The sequence below is a fragment of the Electrona antarctica genome, assembly GCF_951216825.1.
Source record: "Electrona antarctica genome assembly, chromosome: 2".
NCBI classification, from domain to species: Eukaryota; Metazoa; Chordata; class Actinopteri; order Myctophiformes; family Myctophidae; genus Electrona; species Electrona antarctica.
This window is the reverse complement of record NC_136807.1, coordinates 28,808,587-28,835,303: the sequence shown is the minus strand read 5'-3', so window position 1 is coordinate 28,835,303 and position 26,717 is coordinate 28,808,587. Positions and strand designations below refer to the sequence as shown.

The following is a 26,717-nucleotide window of genomic DNA, read 5'->3' as shown; positions in this document are numbered from 1 at the left end:
ATTTCAGTTTGGATTCGTTTTCAAAGTGGGTTTGATTGTTTCGAAAAGGCTTAGTTTTAGATTAGCTTTTATTTTAGTGTAACTGATGAAGGCCGGATAGCCGAAACGTTTGTCCCCTGTTCAAAATGAAATACATTTTTTTGAACTGCAGTCTTGGTGTGTGCGACCCACTACCGTTATTTATTTGAAGTGTTTGTAACTATTAATTATATATTTTGTTAGGTTTACTTAACCCATTTTGGGCGGGAACCCCTTTTGGTGTTTTAAACATTATGTTATAATTTAGCTATTGAAAAATAGCAGATCTACAAGCTCATAGCGCGCCATGAGCTTTTTTTTTTTTTTTCGACGCCAGGCCTGAATGGGTTAACAATAATAACCCTGGGGGGTTTCTTACATGCTGGGATGGGTTTGACCACCATCTGTGTGAAGTACTGCTGCTCCAGTTCCTGGAATACCGTGTTGGGCGGGCGGCCTCGCCGCTTGGCCGCGGCGGCCCGCGCCCCTCTCCGGGCGGGGCTACTCCCTCTGCTGCCCCTCCTCCGCCTGCGGCCCGGCTTGGCGGGGCCGTGAGGAGCTGCGGGGCGCGCAGGAGCAGCGGCGGGAAGAGGAGCGGGAGGAGGCGGCGCCGGAGCAGCGGAAAGAGATGGAGGAAGAGAAGCAGGAGCCCGGCAGGCGGTGGGGAGACCAGGCAGTGATGCCGAGGTCACCAGGTCAACAGGACACAGACCAGGAAGGGTGGACTCAGCCTACAAGTTGGAGGTGTAAGACACAGAGTATTAATACAAAGATCACACTTGTGTGAAGTGAGGGGCGCTCTTATCATCATACATCACATTCTGAGCTCAGCCAAACAAAATCATCACAAATGTGGTTTCGGCCAATCACTATTGGCGTCTTCAATTTTCTGCCCTCACTTTTTATCCTCAATATGTACTTTGCTCAGCCAATCAAATCATCGCTATGGGGTGATCAGCCAATCAAATCGCAAAAATTCACACAAACAGACAAAGCTGGGCATAGGAGGGGCTAGTGCCCCTAAAAAAAAAACACACCACATACTTCCCACACATTTTTGAGGGGTGCTAGAAACTCCTATATTCAGCTATAGTGTAGATTCTTGTCCTAACAGAAACATTCAATGCCATTGACAATGAATGGAGAATTTACGCCATGTGTCTGAGCAAATGATGATGTACGATAAGAGCGCACCTCACTTCACACGGGTGTGTGGTTTTTAACAATGTATTTTCAAAACATTTCCATGTACTTTTACCCCATTTCCAGGCCAATCATACAGTGCAATAATGAGACTCTTTATTCCAGTGTGCCATCAATGCCCCAAGACAGTCGAGCGAAGGCGTCACGCAACAAAAAGAACAGATCAACACCACATCACGATGCAACGTGTTGTTAGATCTATTATTTTGTCACGTAACCTCCTGTATATATTAGGCCACATGTATTTCACTTGTTAGACATGTTTTTTTATGAACAAACTAAAGTCAATAGCCCAAAGCAATGTATATCCAAACATTTTCCAAAGCATTTGATTTCATTCCAAACCTGTTCCAGACCTGGAAAACGGTTTTGTCCAACTTCAAAACATTTCCAGGAATTTCATGAGCGTGGGGAACCCTGACACTAGTCTTGTTTTTACATGCATGCCAATAGGCTTGGTGCATATGAAGGTGTTTTTACATGCATGCCAATAGGCTTGGTGCATATGAAGGTGTTTTTACATGCATGCCAATAGGCTTGGTGCATATGAAGGTGTTTTTACATGCATGCCAATAGGCTTGGTGCATATGAAGGTGACAAATGGACTCCCGGTTCCAATCTGCTGCCGAGCCAATCAAAGCAGTGGGAAAATTAACCGAAACACCTTCTGGAAGAGGCAGGACTTCAGTTATGCATAGAGCATAAGTAAGCGAGTATGGCAATTCTCTGGTTATTGAAAATGGTCATGTAAACACCGATATCAGGTTACCCCGATATCAGGTTACCCCCTGAATATAGGCAGTATAGTCTATTTACCATGTGAAAAATTACTTTTTTAGAAAAGCATATATAATGGAGTTATTGCTGTTATCACACATTCGCACTACTGCTATGCTTCAAATACAATATATTAAGTCCAGTAATGGGGATACTAGTATGCATGCATACACGCTGTAATTTAGTGGGTAACTAATATAACGTGTAGAGGCTTTAGACGGATGCTATGTTGCATACCTTAAGGAGTGGAGCGACAAGGGCAGGCAGAGTGCTTGGCATCTGGGGAAGGAGTTTCGGGGGGGTGCTAGGCGAGGTAGGGTCTTGAGGCGCCGTCAGAGAGTTGGGGTCACACGGCTCTTTGGGGAGCAGGTTGAACCACTGTCCCCGTTTCTCGGCCATCTCCTTCACACTGTCCTCTGGCTGATTCCCCTCCGGAGCGCCCCCAGGCGCCGAACACGTGCCATTGGTGACCGCCTCCTGCTGCGAGTGGCTGAGCCAGTTCTGGAAGGCAGCTTGCGTGAGATCCATATTGGCCGGCGAGCCGGGCCCTTCTTCGGACGCTGGGGACCTGACGCTGCTGCGGCGTCGACGGCGGGTCCTGGCCGTGCGGAGGTGAAGCTCCACCTCGGGTTTGATCTTGCGAGGCCGCCCGCGGCCTCTTGGCTGGCTCATGAGAGAGGCGGTGCCAGGGAGCGGGTCCTCCTCCTCCTGGGAGAAGGCGTGGGGCGTCGTCTTGGCAGGGCGAGCGGGGGAAGGAGAGGTGGGGAGGGCAGGAGGTGGAGGGGAGGCAGCGGGCATCTCCTCCACTTTGGGCTCTTTCTTGAGGAAGGTAACGGGTAACTCCGCTACAAGAATATCTCCTGAAGCTGCAGGACAGAGAAACAGAGAAGAGGTTGACCACAAATAGCTACAGGAGAAGCCAGAGATTTACCAAGCTGAGAAATCTGAGTTGAAAATTCGTTTTCCAATGTAATAATACAAATTTAAAAACACCTACTTAAGATCTCGTCCGGCCCTTCCACTAGAACCGCTCCGAGGTGAGGTAGAGCCAAGTATCGACGCCGGAAACGGTCCTGGCCCAGAGTTATAGATCTCATGGAATGGGACGACTGTAGCAGCTTCTTACGGAACAAAGCTTGGCGCTGTGGATAGCCGGGGGAATGACTATCATTACATAACGCATTCATAACAACACCAATAACAAACCGGCAAGTCCGTGTTGAGCGAGCCTTACCTTGGTTAGCTTATCTATCTGCCTTTCAAGTTCTGGTATGCTGGCATTGGTTGGACTTTCACTCTGCAATGAAGATACAAATGAAGTAAGCTACAGATGGTTTAATTCTGTACACAATAACACCACTGTCCCTCCTGACCGTTCCAATGTGTTACGTTTCGTTACGTTTGTAACCGTTTCCATGGGAAACAACAAATCATTCCGTTAGTTCAGTTATCTTTATAAAACCCATCTACTAAACAATACAGCAGACATTTTCACAGGTATACACAACAAAACTGAAGGTCAAATCCAAGTTTTAGCAATCGTCGCATTACATGTATACATGTATTTTATGCATTTTTTGTTTCATAATCTAGTATTTCATACAATTTCATGTACCAATACCTGTGTTTTGTTGTTTCGTTTAATTCGTCTGAGACCAAGGATTACAATGAAAATAAGTCTGACTTAGTCATTTTTTTATCCTTGACATTCTGTCTAAGAATTAGACAGAAACTTAAGACTCTAAGTCAAGTGTTTTCTTTTAACCGAACGCAAAATAAATCAAATCAAATAATTGCGGGTGCGTTTTATTTAGGAATTAGCCTGTTTGTCAAATGCCAACGCAGACAACTGTCAAAATGTCCGACTGTGGAAAAGGGTCCTTTACAGACTTCACACAAAAACGGAATCAGAACATCAAAAGATCTCCATTAAAGACACGTACGTCACTGAGTTTGGGTTCGAGTTTGGGCTCTTCTTTGATGCGTGAACGCCTGCTGCTTCTCTCCAGCAGCAGACCACCACTCTCCTCCAGACTGAGGTTCTCTTCTTCAGCCACTCTGGCACTCCGTCTCCTCTCTTCGAAACAGAGCTCTTCCTCAGAGCGTCCGGTACGACGCGCTAGTGCTGCCTTCAACCTGGGAGGGATGACAAACAACCACACCCACAAATAAGATACCATTTCACATGGGACTTACTGATTTTATTTACAAACTTTTTCACAAGTCTACAAATGATCATTCTTACTTGCGCAGCTTTCCCTCAATGATCCACTTGTTTTTCCTGTAGGTAGCCATGTTTTCCAGCGTGTTGTCAATGTCACTGAAATATACATGGTACAGAGTGATAAACCAGCATTGTGACAATAGTGTGTAACAATAGTGTGTAACAATAGGTGAAATGTAAACATTTTATTTATTTATTTTTTTAACCTTTATTTAACCAGTAAAACACATTGAGACTGCGTCTCTTTTACAAGTGGGAACTGGCCAAGAGGCAGAAATAAAATTACACTTCAATACCACATCGTCAATGTTACATTTTGGACCAGCAAATACAACATCCGGAATACATCTTACAGTACCTATGAATAAATACAAAAAGTCCCCAGTCCTACTATTTAGTAGCAGGGCAAAATACACCATATACACAATCTACACGATCTGAACCAATAAATAAATAAACAAATAGGCATGAACATAGGCTAGTACATATCCAAACATGTGCAGGTGTTGGACTGTACATCAAAGATGATCCTTTTGAAACTCGGGTTTTGAATGCAATAATAATAAAACAAATCTCTTAGTTCTTGTTCTAACCTGGTCACGATGTTGCTGCCATTCAGCTCTTCCACCAGGAAGCCCAAGATGGCCGCCTTGGCATCCGGAGGCAGGGCGTGGAACGTTTTGGTTCTCAGCGTGTTGCACACCTCCATGTCAAAACCACGAGACTCCAGGAAGATCCGGAGGCCCTCTGAGACGGTGCTGCGGGTCAGATCCAGGTCCACCAGCTTCTCCCCAAGGATCTTAACAGACTGAGAGAGGGAAAACACTTTGGAACAGAGTTTGGATTGACAGGTTGGCCTCGAGGCGGACCAGTGATTTAAATGTCACTAGTTTGATCCCCGGTACCGACCGTTGGGTTTATACCAGCTCTAAAACTACAGTGCCCACCAATTCTACCAAATTAGACCAACACTGACGTAGGCCTGCAAGCCAAAACGCGTCTGTTTGGTTGACTCCTAAGACCTCTAAAAGTCTACAGAGAGTGTGGTTGGCATCTTCCTTTTTAAAGTCTATCACACACACCTGGTAATAGGATGGCAGGCCTGGATCATGCAACGCGGCCTCCACCAGCTTCAGCAGCAAATCCTGGAGCTCTCCTTGGCTGCTGCCCAGGCCGAGGAGGCCCTCTTGGAGGACCGCGAGGCTGGGCACATCCTTGGGGATGTTGAGGCCGATCACTTTGCCATAGCCATTGAGGAACTCAACCACAGTCAGGCAGTGTGCGAAGGCTGTGCCCGACAGAACCACACCGGGAATACGAGACAGCTCAGGGAGAAGCTGGGGGGAAAGGTGGGGTTGGTGCAAGGTTCAAATATCGTGAACATTTCTGATAAACTACTTTTTGATCAAGTATGACCATATGTTTCTGATCAATGAAGAGGTTACATATATAATTTTACATCAGCGTGCAAGCTTTTGATGCATGTATAGTTAATCCTCTGCTATGAGCTCAGATTACATCACACCAATAGAGCAGAACAAATCAAACACCTCAGCTGAAACATGAACTCACTTTGTGGTCAGTGAGACACATGTCCTCCACAGGCTTCTTCAGTTCCTCTATGATGATCTGTTGTCTCTTCCTCTCCTCCAGGCGTCTCTGGGCCTGAACCCTGCGCTCTGCAGCCTTCTTGGCAGCCAGGGCCGCCGCAGTGGCGGCCGCAGCCTCTGCCTGTGCCTTGGCCAGGGCCTTGGCTTTGGTCCGAGCCCCCAGCACCCTCTTGCCCTGGGCGATCCTCTCCTCGTCCGTCTGCTGCACAGGCGGAGGAACCTCCGCAGCCTTCGCCCTCCTCCGGCGGCCAGGCTTCTTTGGCGGCTCCGGAGCGGAGGACTCCGCCGCTGCCGCCGCCACCGCCGCCACCACCGCCGCCTGCTGCGGGGCCTGGACGGTTGGCTGAGCGGTTGGATCTGCCTTCACCTCCTCCTGCTCCTTGGCCTCCTGCTCCTTCTCGAGCTGAAACCAGAGGGAGTGATGTTAGAACATGCTGAGGTTCTAGTCCAAGCCCTGTTGGGTTTTGTAAATTGCTTTTTTTGCACCCGTTTTCTCCATGTCGTGCAGATGGAATAATTATAAAAACGAAATAGACCATGTGGTGAAGAAAGGACTGGTGATAGGGTTGAAGAGTCATCTATATACCTTGGCTTTCTTCTTCTCTTCTTTGAGCTTCTTATTCTTGTTGTCTTCCTTCCTTTTCATTCTTGCCTAAATGAATGTTGAAAAATAGATTATTTGAGTATTTATAGTATAGTATTTCAACAGTGCATCGTTTTTTTGTTTTTCTTTTTCAGTTGTCATCATCTCCACTAACCTTTCTCTTCATTTTCTTCTTGATTTTTGCAAGTTTCTCCTTATCTTCCTCCGTAAGCGCTTCTACAGATAAGAAAAGAAAAAGAAGAAACATGCATACAAACAATTAACCACAATACAACAAACTTCAAGTTGTTTTTAAGTGGTGCAACCACTTCATTATAATTAAGGAGCTATGTGTGTCTGTCCCTGGCGCGCGCGCGCACGCACGCACGCACACGCACACACACACAGTGTGCGACAGTACAGTACAGTATAGTACAGGGACCCCCACACGGTAACTGCCATTTCTCAACCGTTTCGGACACGGGGCGGCTCGCCGGAACCGGGCCGGCACCCTGGGCACGTTCCTGTGGGTCTGGAAGTTCCAGGGACCCCCCGGAGACCGCCACACCGAGTTGCACCACTTACTTCACACGGGTGTGATTTTTCATTTCTTGTCTAGCTATATTTACTTTACTTTTATAAGTTATTTGATGTTCCATCTCGAATTGTATGATTTAAATGTATATCATATGTTTATAGGTCCGTACAGGTACTTTCCCCTCCGGCACACATGCGTTCTGTGTTTTATGTAAGATGTTGATATTCAAATTTTCATCTCGTTTTATGGAAATAAATTAATCAAATCAAACCTCCACCTGTGATTAAAATAAACACAATAGTGATTAGGGCTATAAGTATCTATTATTTTCTTAGCAATTATTCTATCGATTACTTTTTCAATAATCGAATATAACGAGAAGCACCTTTTTATAATATATTTTTATATCAACAAATACAAAAAGTGAAATAATCGATTTGTCAGATTAAAAACTTCAGCCCAATGTTATACTTTGTTGTAAAAGGTTACACAAAATAATTCTTAATAATCAAGCTCACACGGTATATATAGGCTATATGACGAATACTGCGGCAACGTTGAGGTTCCATCTACGTATTCATGTCTATGAACAGGCTAACCTCCACTAGACACTCACCCTTCATGTCTATGAACAGGCTAACCTCCACTAGACACTCACCCTTCATGTCTATGAACAGGCTAACCTCCACTAGACACTCACCCTTCATGTCTATGAACAGGCTAACCTCCACTAGACACTCACCCTTCATGTCTATGAACAGGCTAACCTCCACTAGACACTCAACCTTCATGTCTATGAACAGGCTAACCTCCACTAGACACTCACCCTTCATGTCTATGAACAGGCTAACCTCCACTAGACACTCACCCTTCATGTCTATGAACAGGCTAACCTCCACTAGACACTCACCCTTCATGTCTATGGGTCCAACAGGCTAACCTCCACTAGACACTCACCCTTCATGGCTATGGGTCCAACAGGCTAACCTCCACTAGACACTCACCCTTCATGTCTATGGTTCCAACAGGCTAAGCTCCACTAGACACTCACCCTTCATGTCTATGGGTCCAACAGGCTAACCTCCACTAGATACTCACCCTTCATGTCTATGGGTCCAACAGGCTAACCTCCACTAGACACTCACCCTTCATGTCTATGGTTCCAACAGGCTAAGCTCCACTAGACACTCACCCTTCATGTCTATGGGTCCAACAGGCTAACCTCCACTAGACACTCACCCTTCATGTCTATGGGTCCAACAGGCTAACCTCCACTAGACACTCACCCTTCATGTCTATGGGTCCAACAGGCTAACCTCCACTAGACACTCACCCTTCATGTCTATGGGTCCAACAGGCTAACCTCCACTACAGATACTCACCCTTCATGTCTATGGGTCCAACAGGCTAACCTCCACTACAGACACTCACCCTTCATGTCTATGGGTCCAACAGGCTAAGCTCCACTACAGACACTCACCCTTCATGTCTATGGGTCCAACAGGCTAACCTCCACTACAGACACTCACCCTTCATGTCTATGGGTCCAACAGGCTAACCTCCACTAGACACTCACCCTTCATGTCTATGGTTCCAACAGGCTAAGCTCCACTAGACACTCACCCTTCATGTCTATGGGTCCAACAGGCTAACCTCCACTAGACACTCACCCTTCATGTCTATGGGTCCAACAGGCTAACCTCCACTAGACACTCACCCTTCATGTCTATGGGTCCAACAGGCTAAGCTCCACTACAGACACTCACCCTTCATGTCTATGGGTCCAACAGGCTAACCTCCACTAGACACTCACCCTTCATGTCTATGGTTCCAACAGGCTAAGCTCCACTAGACACTCACCCTTCATGTCTATGGGTCCAACAGGCTAACCTCCACTAGATACTCACCCTTCATGTCTATGGGTCCAACAGGCTAACCTCCACTAGACACTCACCCTTCATGTCTATGGTTCCAACAGGCTAAGCTCCACTAGACACTCACCCTTCATGTCTATGGGTCCAACAGGCTAACCTCCACTAGACACTCACCCTTCATGTCTATGGGTCCAACAGGCTAACCTCCACTAGACACTCACCCTTCATGTCTATGGGTCCAACAGGCTAACCTCCACTAGACACTCACCCTTCATGTCTATGGGTCCAACAGGCTAACCTCCACTAGACACTCACCCTTCATGTCTATGGGTCCAACAGGCTAACCTCCACTACAGATACTCACCCTTCATGTCTATGGGTCCAACAGGCTAACCTCCACTACAGACACTCACCCTTCATGTCTATGGGTCCAACAGGCTAAGCTCCACTACAGACACTCACCCTTCATGTCTATGGGTCCAACAGGCTAACCTCCACTACAGACACTCACCCTTCATGTCTATGGGTCCAACAGGCTAACCTCCACTAGACACTCACCCTTCATGTCTATGGTTCCAACAGGCTAAGCTCCACTAGACACTCACCCTTCATGTCTATGGGTCCAACAGGCTAACCTCCACTAGACACTCACCCTTCATGTCTATGGGTCCAACAGGCTAACCTCCACTAGACACTCACCCTTCATGTCTATGGGTCCAACAGGCTAAGCTCCACTACAGACACTCACCCTTCATGTCTATGGGTCCAACAGGCTAACCTCCACTACAGACTCACCCTTCATGTCTATGGGTCCAACAGGCTAACCTCATAGAGTATATAAAAGGATAGAGACTGAACTGGCGCAAAGCTCCGCCCCCCCAGCTATTCATGTGAGTGGAAGTTGCTCAGTGGCGTTTTGAAGCACCCGGAAGACTGCCGGAAGTCCCTCCTCCGGACCTCAACTTTGAGGTCCGGGGTGACGTATGCAACCGAGCGCTCAATGTTAAAGCCCAGCTGCACGGGGTTTCCCGGTCATGAATCCACGGGTCCGCCTGTAGTCCCTCCTCCTACCACTAGGACCCAGACCTTCAACGTTGAATAGCCTCACTGGCCCCTTGGCTAACCTCCACTAGACACTCACCCTTCATGGCTATGGGTCCAACAGGCTAACCTCCACTAGACACTCACCCTTCATGTCTATGGGTCCAACAGGCTAACCTCCACTAGACACTCACCCTTCATGTCTATGGGTCCAACAGGCTAAGCTCCACTAGACACTCACCCTTCATGTCTATGGGTCCAACAGGCTAACCTCCACTAGACACTCACCCTTCATGTCTATGGGTCCAACAGGCTAACCTCCTCTAGACACTCACCCTTCATGTCTATGGGTCCAACAGGCTAACCTCCACTAGACACTCACCCTTCATGTCTATGGGTCCAACAGGCTAAGCTCCACTAGACACTCACCCTTCATGTCTATGGGTCCAACAGGCTAAGCTCCACTAGACACTCACCCTTCATGTCTATGGGTCCAACAGGCTAACCTCCACTAGACACTCACCCTTCATGTCTATGGGTCCAACAGGCTAACCTCCACTAGACACTCACCCTTCATGTCTATGGGTCCAACAGGCTAAGCTCCACTACAGACACTCACCCTTCATGTCTATGGGTCCAACAGGCTAACCTCCACTAGACACTCACCCTTCATGTCTATGGGTCCAACAGGCTAACCTCCACTAGACACTCACCCTTCATGTCTATGGGTCCAACAGGCTAAGCTCCACTACAGACACTCACCCTTCATGTCTATGGGTCCAACAGGCTAACCTCCACTACAGATACTCACCCTTCATGTCTATGGGTCCAACAGGCTAACCTCCACTAGACACTCACCCTTCATGTCTATGGGTCCAACAGGCTAACCTCCACTAGACACTCACCCTTCATGTCTATGGGTCCACTACAGATACTCACCCTTGGCCTCCAGTCGGTTCAACAGCTTGGCATCGACCTTGCTGAGCAGGTCAACCATCTTGGGTTTGGGAGGCCTGCCGGGGCGTCGGCTCTGTGCCCCCTGGCCCCTCGGGGTTCGAACCCTGCCCGGCTTTTCCTTGTCTGGGTTTGGAGGTCGCCCGCGGCGACCGGTGATAGCCATGATCATGGAAGGGACCTCCTCATTAGCCAGAAGCACCCAAGTCGTGCCCTGTTTTGGAAAAGATAAAACGTCAGCCTCTTCTGCCAACATGATGACGTACATCGTTTCCTCAAATGTGAATAATTCAGGCTTGTGGATTTTGGTCATTCACTAAATTCTATATAACTTCTCTGAATATTCTCCCATGATCCAAACTGAAATTTCCATGACCACATGCCATCGATGGATGAGGGGTCGTCATGAATGCTGTTGGTCAAACCTAGTCCATGGGCATGCAGCTGGTCGAACTGACGTGGATGAACCATCCCCGACTAACATACATTTACATGCGTATTTTATCTAGGGAATTCCTGGACTTTTCCCCCCCAACATGATGCACTGAAATCAAACAGCGATGGGCTAAAGACCTCTACCTCTGGACTCTCCCTCTCCTCGTAGAAGTCTCCTACGGCCATGCGAGGGCTGAAGCTGAAGTGTTCTCTGTTGACGACACCGTCCTGGTGCCTCTTCAAATACTGAGGAAAGTGACGAGTAGCAGAAAAAGGAGAACATTTATTTTTATTTTTTTTAACAAACCACCGCTACTCGTTTGAATAGAAGGAATCAGTGAAGAGTACTCTGTGGTGCCGTTTAAAAAAAATCACCTTGATGATTTCAGGAAACTGCTTCATCCTCCTCCCACAGGGGGTGTAGTACCAGGTCTCACCCTTCATTCGGTTCTCTATCTTCTTCACGCGGATCTCTCTCCTCCAGCTATGGAGTTCACAGATACAAGACAGAGTCGATAAGTCACTGAAACACAGTAGATGCATCACCACGTAAACCCTATATACTAAGACCCCCCCAGGCCTTTATACTTGGTCCGTTCCTTCCCCCTTCACAAAATCTACAAGCTCACAATGAGTTGCAACATGCCACATTGTGACCTTGTAGATCTGAAGCACTGGGGAAACTGTTACGCCTTTCTTCGTCCTTTGTTCAAGCTTGACTACAGGAGCGGTGGTCTCAAAAACGTAGAGAAAAGCTGACGGAAAATGACTCGCTCACTATATAAAAATAAGGAGAACTCCTTAGACCGAGACTTAAGAAAAAATAATTTATTTTAACATGCTCATAAAGTGCATAAAATTGAAAGTAGCAAACGTTTCGGTCCTGGGACCTTCATCAGTGCTATGATGACCTTGCAGATCTGCAATTTTTGCCCAATGTTCACGCCAGAGGAGGTATCAGTATCATGCTCAAACACACAAAGCCAGGGGGAGCCGGGAGATCAAACTTTGAACACGTACAGCTAATTCAAAGCAACTGAAGCAGGCAGGCAGGAGCTAATGAGACCAGGACTGAATAGATTAAAGGCCTTATTACCCATGAAGCAGTGGGAACTGGACCTGTTCCTCGGTTGCAACCCTCCTTTTGTTACCTTCACCTGAAATACAAACAACCACAATATAAGCCTTTCAGTATTTGAATTCGTGTTGCTATATCATTTACCACATCAATGCCACATTTTGAGATGGAAACAAATAAACATGAACAAACGTCACCTGTTGTAGAACCGTCATCTGCATCGTGGTCATTATCAATGTCATTGGCTGTGGTTTCAACATCCAGTTTAGGCATTTTTGCTTCATTTCCATCCTGTCCTTGTTTCTTGATCTTTCTGGGTTTCTTGGGCTTCTCAACAACCTCGGTGCTGGATGCTGAAGCCTGAGCCAAAACCGCTTCGATGATGGCTCTGATCGGGTCGTCCTCTTCAGCAGGAGGCCCAGCGGTCCCACCAACGGCAGCCGTTTCTTTGACCTCCACTTTCAGGGACTTCTTCCTCTTTCTCCCGGCTCCTTTCGGCTTGGCTCCATCCTCTGCTTTCATTTTCTCTTCCTCCTCTGGACTCATTATCTTCGCCACCTTTGGAGTTCTGACTCTGGGCTTTCGTTGTGCCTTCTCAGAGGTTACTGGCAAAAGAAATGTGCAGCGTTCAGATAAACCTCGCCTGAACATGTTTTGCATAACACTCTTGATATGAAGTCATTTTGGTGTATTATTTGATACTCTAAACATTGAATACCTGGAGTAGAGGCCTTTGGAGTTCTGGGTTTCCGGGGCTTTGCTGGAGTTTTCACCTTCCTACCAGTGTCTGGGACGGCTGCGTCAGCTAAGCATGGTGGTTGGTGTTCATCGAGGCTCACCGCAGGGGCACTAGCGGCTACATTGTCATCATCTTTCATCTTCAAAGTGGGGGGCGCCACTTCCTCATTAGCAGTGTTCTTACTGTTGATAGGTCCGGCAGAATCTGGTATATCCTCTCCTTTTGGCTCCCATTCTATTTTAGTTCCTATTCACATACCACATAAAACAAAATTTGGTCGATATGCATTATGTGTAATGAGGCAGGAAAATAAATGAGACAGTATCTCCGTCTGAGTAATGCCCAAGGAGAAATACCTTCTAATAGAGGAATTCCTAATACGGCAAAATGCAACTTTACATTACTGCAGTGCAGGAGAAATATGGAATATTCTAAATATCTCAATGAATACGTATTATGGATTTTCAAAGCCAGTATAAAAACATACCTTGATGAAATGGCTGCAGAGGCCCATCCGAATGTGTAACGGGCACGTCGCTCTGAGACATGTCAAGGTGGGGTTCTTCTATCTGAGACGTGTTGTTCATGGAAGGGTCCAGCAATGACTCCCTGGTGCTTAGGCGACTGTCCATCGTCTCTTCCACCCGGGACGTGATCTGTTCCCGGGACGTGTCCTCTGCTCGGGACGTGTCCTCTGCCCGGGACGTGTCCTCTGCCCGGGACGTGTCCTCTGCTTGGGACGTGTCCTCTGCTCGGGATGTGTCCTCTGCTCGAGACGTGTCCTCTGCCTGGGACGTGTCCTCTGCTTGGGTTGTGTCCTCTGCTCGGGACGTGTCCTCTGCTCGGGACGTGTCCTCTGCCCGGGACGTGTCCTCTGCCCGGGACGTGTCCTCTGCCCGGGACGTGTCCTCTGCCCGGGACGTGTCCTCTGCCTGGGACGTGTCCAGTGTGTCGTCGTCCACAGAGTCTTCTGCACTGGAGATGCTGTCCCTAGTGAGGTCACACACATTAGAAGCCTCTGACTCGCTAGTAAGGTCGCACACTTTGGAAGGCTCTTCCGCTGTGAGGTCGCACACTTTGGAAGGCTCTTCCGCTGTGAGGTCACACACTTTGGAAGGCTCTTCTGCTGTGAGGTCAAACACACTAGAAGGCTCTTCTTCCGCTGTGAGGTCAAACACACTAGAAGGCTCTTCTTCCGCTGTGAGGTCACACACACTAGAAGGCTCTTCCTCTGTGTGGGACACATCATCATCGTCGTCAAGTTGAGAAGTGTCTTCTCCCATGCTGGAGCCGTCATCACTCACGTCTGAGTCATTCTCTATTTGGGAACTGTTCTCAAAGCGAGATGAGTCCTCTGGGCATGAGCTGTCGTCAACCAAGTGCGTGGTGTCCACCACACTAGAGCCGTCGTCGGTTTTAGAGGTGGTGTCAAGTCTCGAATATTTGCTGTCAAACTTGGATGCGTCGTTAATATGTGACAAGTCATTGAAGGAGTCCCCCTCAGTCATGCTAGTATCTTCTGCCCTGGTGCTATGGAGCCGTGAGGAGTCTGTGTGTAGAGTCTGTGCCACTGTGGAGTCCTCTGCCCCAGAGGACTCATCTGAACTGTCCTGCTCCAGAGATTCATCTGCATTTGATGGTCTGTCGTCCATCTCTTCATCGTCATAAGCGACGGTTGTTGCAGGCTCCTCCGCAGACTGTGAACTCCCTGGGGAACTAGTAAAAGAATGCAGCGAATCTGTCTCAGGTTCCTGAATCTGAGTAGCTCCCACATTTGGTGGGCTCTTATCTGTACCCGCTTCAGGCTGAGGGGGACGCTCCTCTGATTCTCCGAAGGCAGTGACATCAGTTATTTCCTGGTCTGTCGTTCTATGATGATCAGACTCTGGAGACCATCGTTTTAGGGCTTGAGGAGGAGCGGTGCTTAGTGGGGCGGGATCAGACTTGGCAGGGCATTTATCCGCTGGGGAGGTGGTCTCCGGTTCAGAGGGCAAGGTCACCAAGGCAGGGGGGGCAGGCAAAAGCGCAGTCCGAGGAGCTTGAGTGGTTAAAGGTGGCGTTGCAGACAGAGATGAGGCCATAGGCCCTCGAAGGGCGCTAAGGGAAGGAGTGTTCACCTCTGATGCCGACGACATCGCATGACCAGTGGAAGGGACAGAGACCGACGTGGGAGGAGTAGATGCTGTCTGAGGTTGCGGTGACTGAGTCAGTATTTCAAAAGGTGTACTGCCTGTTGAAAGAGAAGTAGGTACGGATGTGTGAAGTAGCGATACTGAAGGACAAGGACCAGGTGGTGCCGATGTCGGTGGTCTGCAGGAGGACGACATTAGTGACGGAGTCATGGTACCTGATGAGGAACTTGCAGTCATTGACGTTTCACGCACTAACGACAGAGGTGGTGCAGACCGATCACGTGCACTCCCGGATGCATCCGGGACGGAAGACATCAGAGGAGGAAGCGGCCTGGAGCCTTGGACCATCTGCTGAAGAGCGGAGATGGGTGCAGAAAGCGAGTATGAGGGTGTGGTGAGCCCCATGTGGGGTGGAGAGGCTACGGGGGCCAACATTGTATAAACCGGATGAGGAGGTACACTGGCCGAATGAAGAGGAGACATGGCAGGTGGCCTGGATGTGTTCTCCAACAGGTGCGGAGGAGTGGATAACCTTGAAGGGGACGCCGATATGTTGGAGGAAGGGGATCCCACCGGCAGATGCGTGGACCCAGCAGGGGAGAGCTGAGCTGCAGGGGGAGGCCTCAGGCCATGCACCATTAGAGGTGGTGACGAAAGTCTTGGAGGAGCAGCAGCGAGAGAAGACGCCAAACTGGGAGGTGTGGAGATCCGTGGTGGCGTCGATACAATGACAGGGGATGAAACAGCTGGGGGTCCTGGGGCAGATATGGGAGGCGCACAGACCACCGGAGCTGTGGGAGTTCGGGGAGGGGTTGGTGCCTTCACAAGAGGAGACGGTGAAACGGCTGCAGAAGACGCAGACACAGAGTGATGAGAAGACATGGAATGGGGATGTTGTAGACTCATCGCTGGCTCCCTCATTTGGGAAGCCATGTCTGGGCGCGGGGCTGTTGGCTGTTCAACATGCTGACGGTAGTCACTGGCAGGCCCCATATGAGGTACAGGGGGGTTAGCTTGGTAATTGTCACTTTTAGATATCTGCTGAGCAACAGGCGTCCTTTCCATTTCATTATAGTCGTTATCCACATCCTTGAATGCTTCACTCATACGCCCTAAGAAAGAAAATAAACTATTATTACTAAACAGTCATTTTTGCATTGCATTACAGTTAGCAGTGAGATGTAACAAGGCATTTGATAGTCTCACAAACAACACTAATCTCAATTTGTTCTGAAATTGATTCATGTAAAAAGTAGGGATATCCCGATACACATTTTTCGTTTCCGAATACAGATACCAGAGAATAATATTTATATTAATACAAAAAAAAACATCTTATTTTGAAGTCCACCGACCAGGAATAGTGTTTATAGCTATCTAGCTATATATATCTTGTGTTGTTTATAGCAGACTCCTCATTCAAATGTGCACTTGCAGTTTGGGCAAATCCAAAGCAAACTCCACATGCCCCAACATTTGATTTACCCCCGTGTAGGATCTGTGGTTAGACCGACATATTTGCCGATACCGATATGAACCGATATGACCAAATAAGGGCCGATCCGATACTTTTCCGATACCGATACAGTATCGGCACATTTCTAGTAAAATCACACCCGTGTGAACTGAGTGGTGCAACTCCCCTCTCCCCCTGCCTCTCTCTCTCTCTCTGTAATTAGCAGGCAACAGTGCAACACTATCTCTCTCTCTCTGTTTCTGGCACAACAGCACCACTTTTGCCCCTACTGGTACTCTAAACATAGTCACATAGGTGAGGACGGACATTGTGTAACGCTAGCAGACACAGATCACACCAGACCATCAGAGCCAATCACTTGAGCCAAACTCTGTAGCAGTAACAGCACCACCTGGTGGTTAAAGTATGGTGCTGCTATACCAAGTTGTGCCTGGTACAAACTACATTTGTTAAAAATAAGCGGCCACAATGACAGTGGCACTATGTTTGAATGGATACATATCCAAAGATATATCTTATCATTTTAAATCAAAGGGAACTGGTCATAGTGAGGAGTCCCAGGGATTCATAACTTGGACACTTATTGGATACATTGTGAATTTGTGATGCGATCATCGGGAAGTAGAGTACAAATAAAATGTGATGCGATCATCGGGAAGTTCAAAGTTGAGTACAAATAAAATGTTTGAACACTTGAATAGTATGTACGCTTTCCTCCAACATTTTAAAAACATGGGGAACTATGATAGGGGTGTCCAGTGAAAGTACAGTATGTTATCTCTCTTAATACAGGGTGACTGACGCGTCACCCTGTCACATTAGCCTTTCACCACTTTTAACCATTATTTTAAACTTTAGCTGTTGGAAAACAGTAGATCTACAAGCTTGTAGCACAGCACAGAGTGCCACGCTACGAGCTTGTAGATCTGCTATTTTTTTTGAAAGATTGTGAAATCGTGTGCACATCTTTCAATATATAGTTGTTTTTAACTCAAATCTTTGCTTCTGGAGGGTCCCTGCATGGAACCAATTTTTTTCAGATTGGGGTCACAGCCAAAATACAGATAATTCTGAGGGTCCTTGACATGAAATAGTTTGAGAACCACTGACATAGAATCATAGGACCTTCAGAAAACTGTCATGCTTTAGATTAAGACATTTGTAGAATCTGGTCTCAGGTCTTGGGTTAATGGGTTAAATATATTTGTATCTGTTCAAACGAAACATACTTTTACAGTTGAAATAAGCATGAATGTAAAATGAGAGAGAATACAAGCCTGATCTTAGTCAACAGTTAAAACCATTTTAACACGATCAGTAGTAAAAACAAGTAGTCTTAACTTTTGACAAAGAGGAAGACTGTAGAAGATCTGAACCACACCCCATTAGTGTGACAGTTCGATATATATCAGGAAATACAAGAAACATACCGGGAATCTAGTTTGTCATAGTGGAAAACCACTTGACACAAAGGTGCAAGTCATATGTCCTCAAACTATTTCTCAACTAAGAAAAAATAAGCCACTCTATTAGTCTGAAAGTTCATGTGAATCTTGTTGAGCCTTTGAGCATATTAATATGAATTTTAAAATACCTTCTGCAGGGCTTGACATTAAGGCTTGTCCGGGACAAGTATTAAATCTTCCCGGACAAGTGCATTAAAATTGTACTTGTCCGTTGAACAAGTGACTCTTGGCTTCACTTTTTCTGTGACGCTCATACCAGCCAACAATATTGTCTGGCAGTCTTGTCTGGCTTTCCTAATCATCACCTTTCCAATATTGTTAATAGCCCTAGAATGTCTGTAATCTTACATACATTTCATGTATTCCAAACACCAAATACAGCCATATATCAGTCCTATCAGATGTACTGTCAGCATGTAAACTTGTAGCACCTGCGTGTATACTCAGTTACTCACCCAGTAATTAATTCCTAAGACTTTGAGTCAGATATTTTCCTCTAGTTTTGACTAGTTTCATATCCATGTGAAAGTTCTGGCAGAAAATATGTTATGTAAAATATCGCCACTTTTACATGAGGAAAAGCTAGACTGAAAATATAAAAACTTCCTTTGGGAAGCACAAACATTATGGCGCACACAATTGACAGGTGTGTTGCGATTGGTGTTGGGTAATTGATCACACAACCTATTTTGTGTGCCCCATGCATTTGTGCTTCCTAAAGTGTTCAGTCCTGCACTCATTCCGGGCCCCTCGCCGGAGAGAATGTTGTGTGCTGCTTGTGGAAAAGTGGAGATATTTGACTAAATACAAATTTTCTGCCAGAACAAATTACTCCAAGTCTTAGGAATTAATTATTGAGTCTGGTAACCGTGCACGGATAGGACCGATCTATGGCTGTGTATTTGGAATACATTAAATATATGTAAGATCATAGACATTCTAATCTAGGGCTATTAACTTGCAAACTTAGAATATTAACCTATTATTCAAACATTCATTATTCACCAAGTAAAACCAACTTACAGTTAGTTGATTTAAAATGTAGGCCTATTTGTGTGCTCGTGCTCCGGACAAGTGACTTTTGTGCCCGGACAAGTGAATGGGAAATGTACTTGAAGGACAAGTGCCTCAAAAGGTTAATGTCAAGCCCTGTTCTGCCCAGTAAAATTACACACCTAAGAGCTCAGAATAACATTATTGGGTAATTCCGACTGCAACATTCTAATTCTTCATTTAATGCTCCATGATGACAGTGTTTAGTGTTATGCCGAAAATAGTAGATCTACAAGCTTGCGTGTTGCTGATGCGACTCATTGTGATATTTGTAGATTGGCTACCGTTACCGCACAACACCGTACAACGTAACCCTAACCCTACAACGTAGGGTAAATCAAGCTTAAATGGTTGTGTCGCATTTCAAAACTTTGTTCTGAACTAGGCTTAAAAGATTTAAGATTGTAGATTACAGACACTGTGCTTAAATAAATCAATCACAAAATTCCACAAAGTACTTCCACATGTGCTATGATCACCTTGCATGCCAGAAGACATTCCCACATTGCAATGATCACCTTGCATGACGGAAGACATTCCCACATTGCCAGCATGGGGGCTTCTCTCCCTGCTCGGGTGGCCTTGCGGTGAACCACTGTCTTGCACCGCTGATGGGGACATCATCGTTACCGATGACATTCCCATAGGCAGAGGGCTGCTGGTGCCCCCTCGCCCAAGACTGTGGTGCTGTGGGCTCCCGTGAGGCGGAGTGAAATTCTGGGAAGCTGGGGGCATCATCTGCCCCTGGCTCTGGGACTGAGGCTGGGGTGGTGGCGGCTGCGGTTGGGGAGACGGTAGAGCAGGGTGCTGAGCCTGGTGCTGGTAGTAGGGCATCCCGTTGGGCATCATGCCATAATGCTGAGGTTGCTGGTGCTGCTGGTGGTGATGATGTGGGTGATGGTGGGAGTGGATGTGCTGCTGGGGCTGTTGGTGTGGGGGCGGCTGTAGAGACTGCTGCTGGTGATGCTGTGAGGTTCCAATCCCAGGGTGCACTTGGCTCTGGTAGGCCCCATACATACCGTGGGAAGTATAGCCCATCTGCTGGGGGCTGGGGTTACTCCTGTTCCAGTACTGACCTGAAGTCAACGACATGCTTGGGGGGCCTGCTACAGGGGACTGGTGGGAGCTTCCCATACCCCCGTTTAGTTGGTACTGTCCATGGCCCTGGTAGTGGTGCTGTGACTGAGGCTGCATCATCCCTGGGGCAGACTGCTTGGGGTGCATCCCGTGCCCAGGAGAGGGACCCATGGCTGGGCTATACTGAGGCTGTCCTCCCCAAAGGTAGTCATAGCCCATGCTGCTCTGGTGGTGGTTGCTCATGTGAGGGTAAGGAGCCGTTGGTGGGTGGGGACCCGGCACACCGGACCCATGTACAGTAGTGACACCATTCACATTCATTTCGCCGTTCATATCTGTCGGAGAGAAACGCCATTAGTCCAGTTCATGTATTTGTGATTTACAGTTGTGTGTTAAAGAATATATATTACCAAATAACATGATACAATTTCTTGCTGGCATTTTTGCAGCAATAGCCATTCAACATAAAGGCTTTCCATAAGCGTCAGCACGCCTCCACTAGTCCGGGCAGGGTCAGCATTTCCCAGCAAATATGCAGATTTCACGCAAGCGAAATAATTGATGTATGCAGATCACAGTTGAAAAAAATGGGGCTACATAGCACATGCACAATATAACTGGAGTAGCTATTCAGTATTTAAGTCCGACGTCATTTTGTAGTGCCACGTTACGTCCGGGTCCAAGTGGCACCAGCTCCCGTCCGCATCTCATTGTAAATAGAATATCTAAACGCATGAATCTTTTTACAATGACGTTATTTTTCAGAAAGGAAGCCATTGAGGGTTAAAATGGGTCTTAATGCTTCCAACTCAAGTAGAATTATTAATGTTTTGTACAAGTGTCCATGACAAAAGAAAATATGATGTGGAGACAATAAAGACTATTATCATCATTATTATTGAAGGTGGTAACAGTCCATTTGCTCAGTAAAATATTTTGGGGGCATATTTAGAATGTTTGCAGGTTTGAGTATGTTGAATCGAGTTTGCATTAATGAGGATTTAGTTGTCACAATGAAATAAAAATGGCGATAGTATTCCGTGTGGGGCAGACGGCCTGTCACAGCCAGATTTGGGAGAGCAGCGCAGCTTTGTTGTTGCGAGGAAAGTGGTAAAATGAGACTTTCGTGGTTGTTTCGTCTCAGATTTAGTCCGACGGAGCGTCACAGTATAACTCTATGGGGACACAAAAGCGACACAAAAGTAGGACCCGGAAGTATCTCAGGAGGGGGCGCTCACGTCACAGCTAAAATACTGAATGGTGGAAGGAAGGTGTTTGGCAGATTTCAGAAGCTTGAACTGCGTATGTGCTAATGCTATATCTCCATTCGTCACAGGCTGTGACATCCGCTCTTGCCATCCTTTTTAATGCAATGAGGAAGGGAAGAGCCACCAGATGACGAGTTGACACCATGAGCTATTCTAGAGCTCATTTCTTTCCCAAATATACGCCAACTCAAGATTATCATCTAAAACATTACATGCACTACCTGTTTGACCATTCTGGTATGTTTGGGTGTGTAGCAGTCGATACTGCACGGTTCGTTTCTAAACTAACTCTGGGATCTGTATTATGGAAAACAGACCAATTACAAGGTGTCACCAAATTTGCCAAAAGAGACCATCTTTAGGATTCTATTTAATGTACACGTATGGTCTGAAGGTTCAAAGTTCAGGCTTCCTTCAGACCATGCAGCAGCATATGTAATAATAACAACGATAATAAGTCGGATAAGCGCAAGACGAAGCAGCTGTACGTGGCGCCCTCTGGGATCTAAGAGATCATAATGGCATCAAAATCTATAGCATGCACAGTAAACAAATGTCTTAGGAAGAGTGTTGAACTCTTAACACTCCAATGGACTACATGCACACAGAATAACTCTTCCTACTACTTCCTTTCTATTAAGGCTCTGTTCCATTTCGTGTCAAACCTTTTAATTTTAAGGACCCCCATAACTCTGAGTGTACAAATGGAACCAATTGTACACTCTTAGAGTTATGCACCCGTGTGGGCCCATTCGGAACCCACTCAAGGACACTTTGAGATCCACTGATGTAGCAGAGTGCAGAGTGTTTCCAGTGATCCAACACGCACAATAGCAGCACCCTGACTCTGTTTGACCAGAATGGAACAGTCTTCATTAGTATCAGCGGTAACACCTGTGAAGGAAATAGGGAAGGGGCCCAAGTTCTTTCCAAAATTGCATGCAGTATACCACATACATAAAGCATACAGTAAGCATGAGAATGTGAACTAATACCCCACTGTCTTTCAGCATGTCCATTCTCTGCTGGCTGACCATACTTACTTTTCCCTTGCTGTGGGAAACTCATGGAGGACCCGTTCGTATAGAGAGAATCCCCTGAGGTCAGTTTCAGTCCTGAGTTTGCCGAAGCTGAAGCATGGCTACCATAGTTGAAATGGTTATTCGCCTCCATCTGCAACATGAACAACAAAAGCATACACATTTATTCTCTGTGGAACAAATGATTGAGCTTAATAGAACACATCAGTGGCATAAAGTAACTAAGTACATTTACTCAAGTACTGTACTTAAGTACAATTTGAGTATTTGAGTATTTCCAGTACTTTTACTTCGGCTCCACTACATCTCAGAGGCAAATATTGTACTTTTACTCCACTACAATTATTCGAAAACTTTAGTTACTAGTTAATTTGGATTTGATACAAAACATTCATTTGCTCACACAAGCTCACAATGCATCGCAATGTGACATATTGTGAGCTTTGTACAGTAGATCTGCTATTTTTACATTTCAAAACTTGAGAAATGGAACATTCAGCAAAATGAGTACATTCTACTTTTGGTATTTAAGTACATTTAGATACGAATCTTTTCGTTTTTTGCAAGTTCATTTTGAATTACAGACTTTTACTTGTAAAAGACTACTTCTACATTGCAGTATTGATACTTTTACTTAAGTTAAAAATTTACTTTTCCCATCACTGGAACACATACTTATACTCAGTTATTCAAATAAATATAAGACAAACAAAACTTGATAAACTAAATACATTTTAAATAAACGGCCAACTGGTTGTTGTATACCGGTACTTCTCTTTTATTTGACTATGTGGTTTTAAAACTGCCATGATGATTCATCATGCTAAAAAGACCAAGACGAATTTAATGACCTGGTGGACATCACAGATTCAGTGTAGCATGAACCCTGTTTTGAAGGCCTGTGAGACTGAATTCAAGACTTAAAACAAATACCGGTATATATGCAATAATTCTTTAAAGACCATTTTAAGACATTTCCTGGGGCCCTGCAGGCGGTCTATAAAGTTATTTATAGAACACCGCATTTCTTATAAAGTTTTTTTTTTATGTTACATAATACGGTAAGCACCGTCCCCCCCCCCCCCCCCCCCACCCCTCCTTCCACAACACAACACCAAATCTCGTGTACTGTTCATGTATGGCTTTGGCAAAATAATGGCTGCTTATCATAATACCAGCATCATCCCAACAATAAAGCGTCAACATGTCGCAACTGTCTGGTCTAAAACAGCAGATGCCCGGGCCCGCATAATGGACAATGATACATACACACTCATCATTAAAAAGCACCGTTTATTACTCCATTAGTACGGCGACGGCGTCGTTCGCCGAACTGATCTACAAGCGACGCGTTCTCAGCCTGTAGATCAGCTCTTGTCGGCGGGCGACGCCGTCGAGCAATGGTAGTGTAAATAAATTAATGCTTTTTTTAACGTTGATGAGTCTCTCCATGTTAAACGAGCAGACAGACAGGCCCACGTACAGCCAAGAGGAAATATTATTACAAGTACTTACTTGACAATTAAAAAGAACGTTATACAACGTTATAGAACCACTTAAAAACAAACGTGTATAATATATTATTTATTTTTTTAGGAAAAATTACACACACCTTCCAAAAAAAAGTGTTAGGCACTCGGCTAAGCCATTTCTATTTCTTGTTCTTCTTGTTAACGTTAAAGCTAACATTAGCCAGCGTGCTCTTCTTCTCTCTCTCTACCATTTAGGCTCAGCCTCTGACTGAGAGGCATTGGGATTTGGGACCCATTCACATGGCAACGCTGCCCGTCCGGTCGAGAGCGGATGCGGAGACTGCCTGACATTGCCTGTGTGCGAGCATGAACACTAAACAGGATACGGTAGGCGGGCTCTAGACAGGATAGGACATTTAAGAGGTAAATAGAAACCAGGCTTTCCACAGGTACTGCGGGGAAGCCTGTGTGTGCGTGTGACGGGTTTAGATCTGCTCCGCTGCCTCTGGTTCTCTCGGCTTTCTCATCCTGATCCAGACTAGTAACAATTCACAACAAGTCTTTATAAACTGTTTCACTTTGTCTACTAGCAGCTTAACTAGCAGCCGATAGAGAACATGGTTCGATTCCCCCGTACACCCATGCACTGCTTGTTCAGAGTGGGGACGGTTTCATTATCAAAACATCGAGCCGAATCACAACAACAGGCGTTGTCTCCAAGGTTATTTAGCTCCTCCAATAAACAAACATGATGGTGATCACACACAGATACACACACGTAGCCCCGGACTCAGCGGACTGATGGCGATGCTGCTAGCTAGTAGGAGGGCTAAAACAGTTCCATCAGTTAACTGCGTGGCTAACAGAGCTAGCCAACAGACCCAGTCCCATTAATTAGCTGTGTGGCTAACAGCTAGCTAACAGAACCCCAGGTTGCAGGTACAGTGGAACCACCAACCACGCTTGTTTGAAAATGAGATGCAGACACTCACGCATACATCACAGACACAGAGATCCATGTCTGGAAATTTTGGGGTAATTGACTTGATTAGTAAATTAATTGGGATCTCTAATTACGAGTCTAATTAAGTCGCAGTCATCATCAACACGCCTTTTGTTCACGAGCTAGCTAACAGCCCAGATGAAGTTACATTGTTGTTTACGGTGCAGAGCATCCTCCTCCACCACCACTATCACACACTCCACTCAAAGTTTGGCTGGAATTGGAATTAAAACCGGTCTAACCTTTCGGATCTCGGATTCCAAGGACGCAGTTAGCTTTAGATCTCCAACGGAGATCTGGAGATGGCACGGCGATGAATAGTAAACAACTATTCGCTAACCTTTGGGTTTTAAATTAGCAAACATGGCTGGTGCGTGCTCCTCCGTCCAGTACAACCATTGATGATCATCACACAGACGCACAGAACGCTAGAGAGCACCGTCAAGTTGCACAACAAGCGTCAACACTCAACACACACATATCCGGTCATAGTGGATATACTGGACTTCATAATAAAAGTCAATGTTTTCTTTAAAAAAAATGTATATATCTATTATACAATTGAAAACATGTACGCAACCCAATACCCAAAGTCACCACCTACTACGCCACTGACACGCTGGGTGCCGAAGCCGAAGCAGGAGCAACACACTGCAACAACACACTAAGACGTCACAGACTTACCCTCCGCGTCGATCCACGGCTATCTCCTCATGTCGCGCCGCACGCCCACACTCAACACCACCCGTGTAAAAGTTGACATTGCACTGCCACTAAAGCCGGCTCCCGTCCAGCCTCACAAACAATATCAATATCAATAATAAACACAAACACGCCACAAGCACCGACACCCCCGCCTAATTTGTTGCCACTTCTATGACAACAAGCACAGAAAAAATGCCATTCAACACGCTACTTACACACACTACCACTCGCTTACAATACGCGGACCTGGCAACATTCCCTCTCCCATTTGCTCAAAGCCCACCACGTGACCCACACACACATACCCAGAGCCTTAGAAAAGACATGGCTCTGCACATACCAAAAGAAGAAGAAGAATTACACACCGCACACACTGACTCTAACTTGGACAGTTCAAATCATGCAAACACGACCGCGTCGACACCTGGCGTGCTACACGCGGAACGACCCGAGGCGCATATATGGATACGAACAACACCACCAACACCACACGCACACGCGCGCGCTGCAACAACAAACAGCTACCTGCGTACAGTGTGTGTGTGTGCGTGCGTGCGCGGGGGGGGAATTTGGATCGCCGCGCGATGCAGCGCAAATTGCACTACACTACACAGGGCTCGACAGTGCGACTACGTACTCGCATTTGCGACTTAAAATATCACCGTGCAAGTTGTACAATTCACTTTGTAGCACCGGTGCGACTACAGAATCCGATCTTTAAAGCTAAAAGTTGCGCAGTTTACATCCAATAGAATGTGTCACTCTCTCGGTTCTGCACCGCTGCTGGAGAAGTATAGCACTGTCGAAGGCAGCGCAACTAATCCCCCCCCCCCCCCAGCGAGGGAGGAGAGAGAAGAGAGCGACAGAGAGAGAGTGGCAGTGGCAGCCAGCAGCGATGTAAGATGAGCCTGTGCCTTTCACGCTTTTCACCCTACATAACTTGAACGCAT

General features: G+C 46.4%; 1 protein-coding gene across 7 annotated transcripts in view; it reads right to left on the bottom strand.

The window, feature by feature from the left end:
- The window catches only part of baz2a (bromodomain adjacent to zinc finger domain, 2A), a 37,002-nt gene extending 11,164 nt beyond the window's left edge, over nucleotides 1–25,838 (bottom strand). For 3 of the 7 annotated variants that reach the window (XM_079491083.1, XM_079491086.1, XM_079491088.1), the window contains exons 1-21: nucleotides 25,305–25,550; nucleotides 22,591–22,720; nucleotides 19,682–20,614; nucleotides 13,562–16,318; nucleotides 13,054–13,320; nucleotides 12,533–12,940; nucleotides 12,354–12,414; nucleotides 11,633–11,741; nucleotides 11,402–11,503; nucleotides 10,808–11,036; nucleotides 6,591–6,652; nucleotides 6,419–6,484; nucleotides 5,795–6,235; nucleotides 5,305–5,559; nucleotides 4,816–5,030; nucleotides 4,244–4,318; nucleotides 3,942–4,134; nucleotides 3,233–3,295; nucleotides 2,996–3,140; nucleotides 2,236–2,864; nucleotides 398–749 (exon numbers count right to left, since the gene is read on the bottom strand). In XM_079491083.1, coding sequence (XP_079347209.1) covers nucleotides 398–749; nucleotides 2,236–2,864; nucleotides 2,996–3,140; nucleotides 3,233–3,295; nucleotides 3,942–4,134; nucleotides 4,244–4,318; nucleotides 4,816–5,030; nucleotides 5,305–5,559; nucleotides 5,795–6,235; nucleotides 6,419–6,484; nucleotides 6,591–6,652; nucleotides 10,808–11,036; nucleotides 11,402–11,503; nucleotides 11,633–11,741; nucleotides 12,354–12,414; nucleotides 12,533–12,940; nucleotides 13,054–13,320; nucleotides 13,562–16,318; nucleotides 19,682–20,614; nucleotides 22,591–22,720 — 7,492 coding nt within the window. In that variant the 5' untranslated portion in view covers nucleotides 25,305–25,550. Of the gene's footprint in view, nucleotides 1–397; nucleotides 750–2,235; nucleotides 2,865–2,995; nucleotides 3,141–3,232; nucleotides 3,296–3,941; nucleotides 4,135–4,243; nucleotides 4,319–4,815; nucleotides 5,031–5,304; nucleotides 5,560–5,794; nucleotides 6,236–6,418; nucleotides 6,485–6,590; nucleotides 6,653–10,807; nucleotides 11,037–11,401; nucleotides 11,504–11,632; nucleotides 11,742–12,353; nucleotides 12,415–12,532; nucleotides 12,941–13,053; nucleotides 13,321–13,561; nucleotides 16,319–19,681; nucleotides 20,615–22,590; nucleotides 22,721–25,304; nucleotides 25,551–25,746 lie in introns of those variants that run through there. The other 4 variants (XM_079491087.1, XM_079491089.1, XM_079491085.1 and 1 more) reach the window with 3 other exon arrangements.
- Nucleotides 25,839–26,717: the final 879 nt, after the last annotated feature.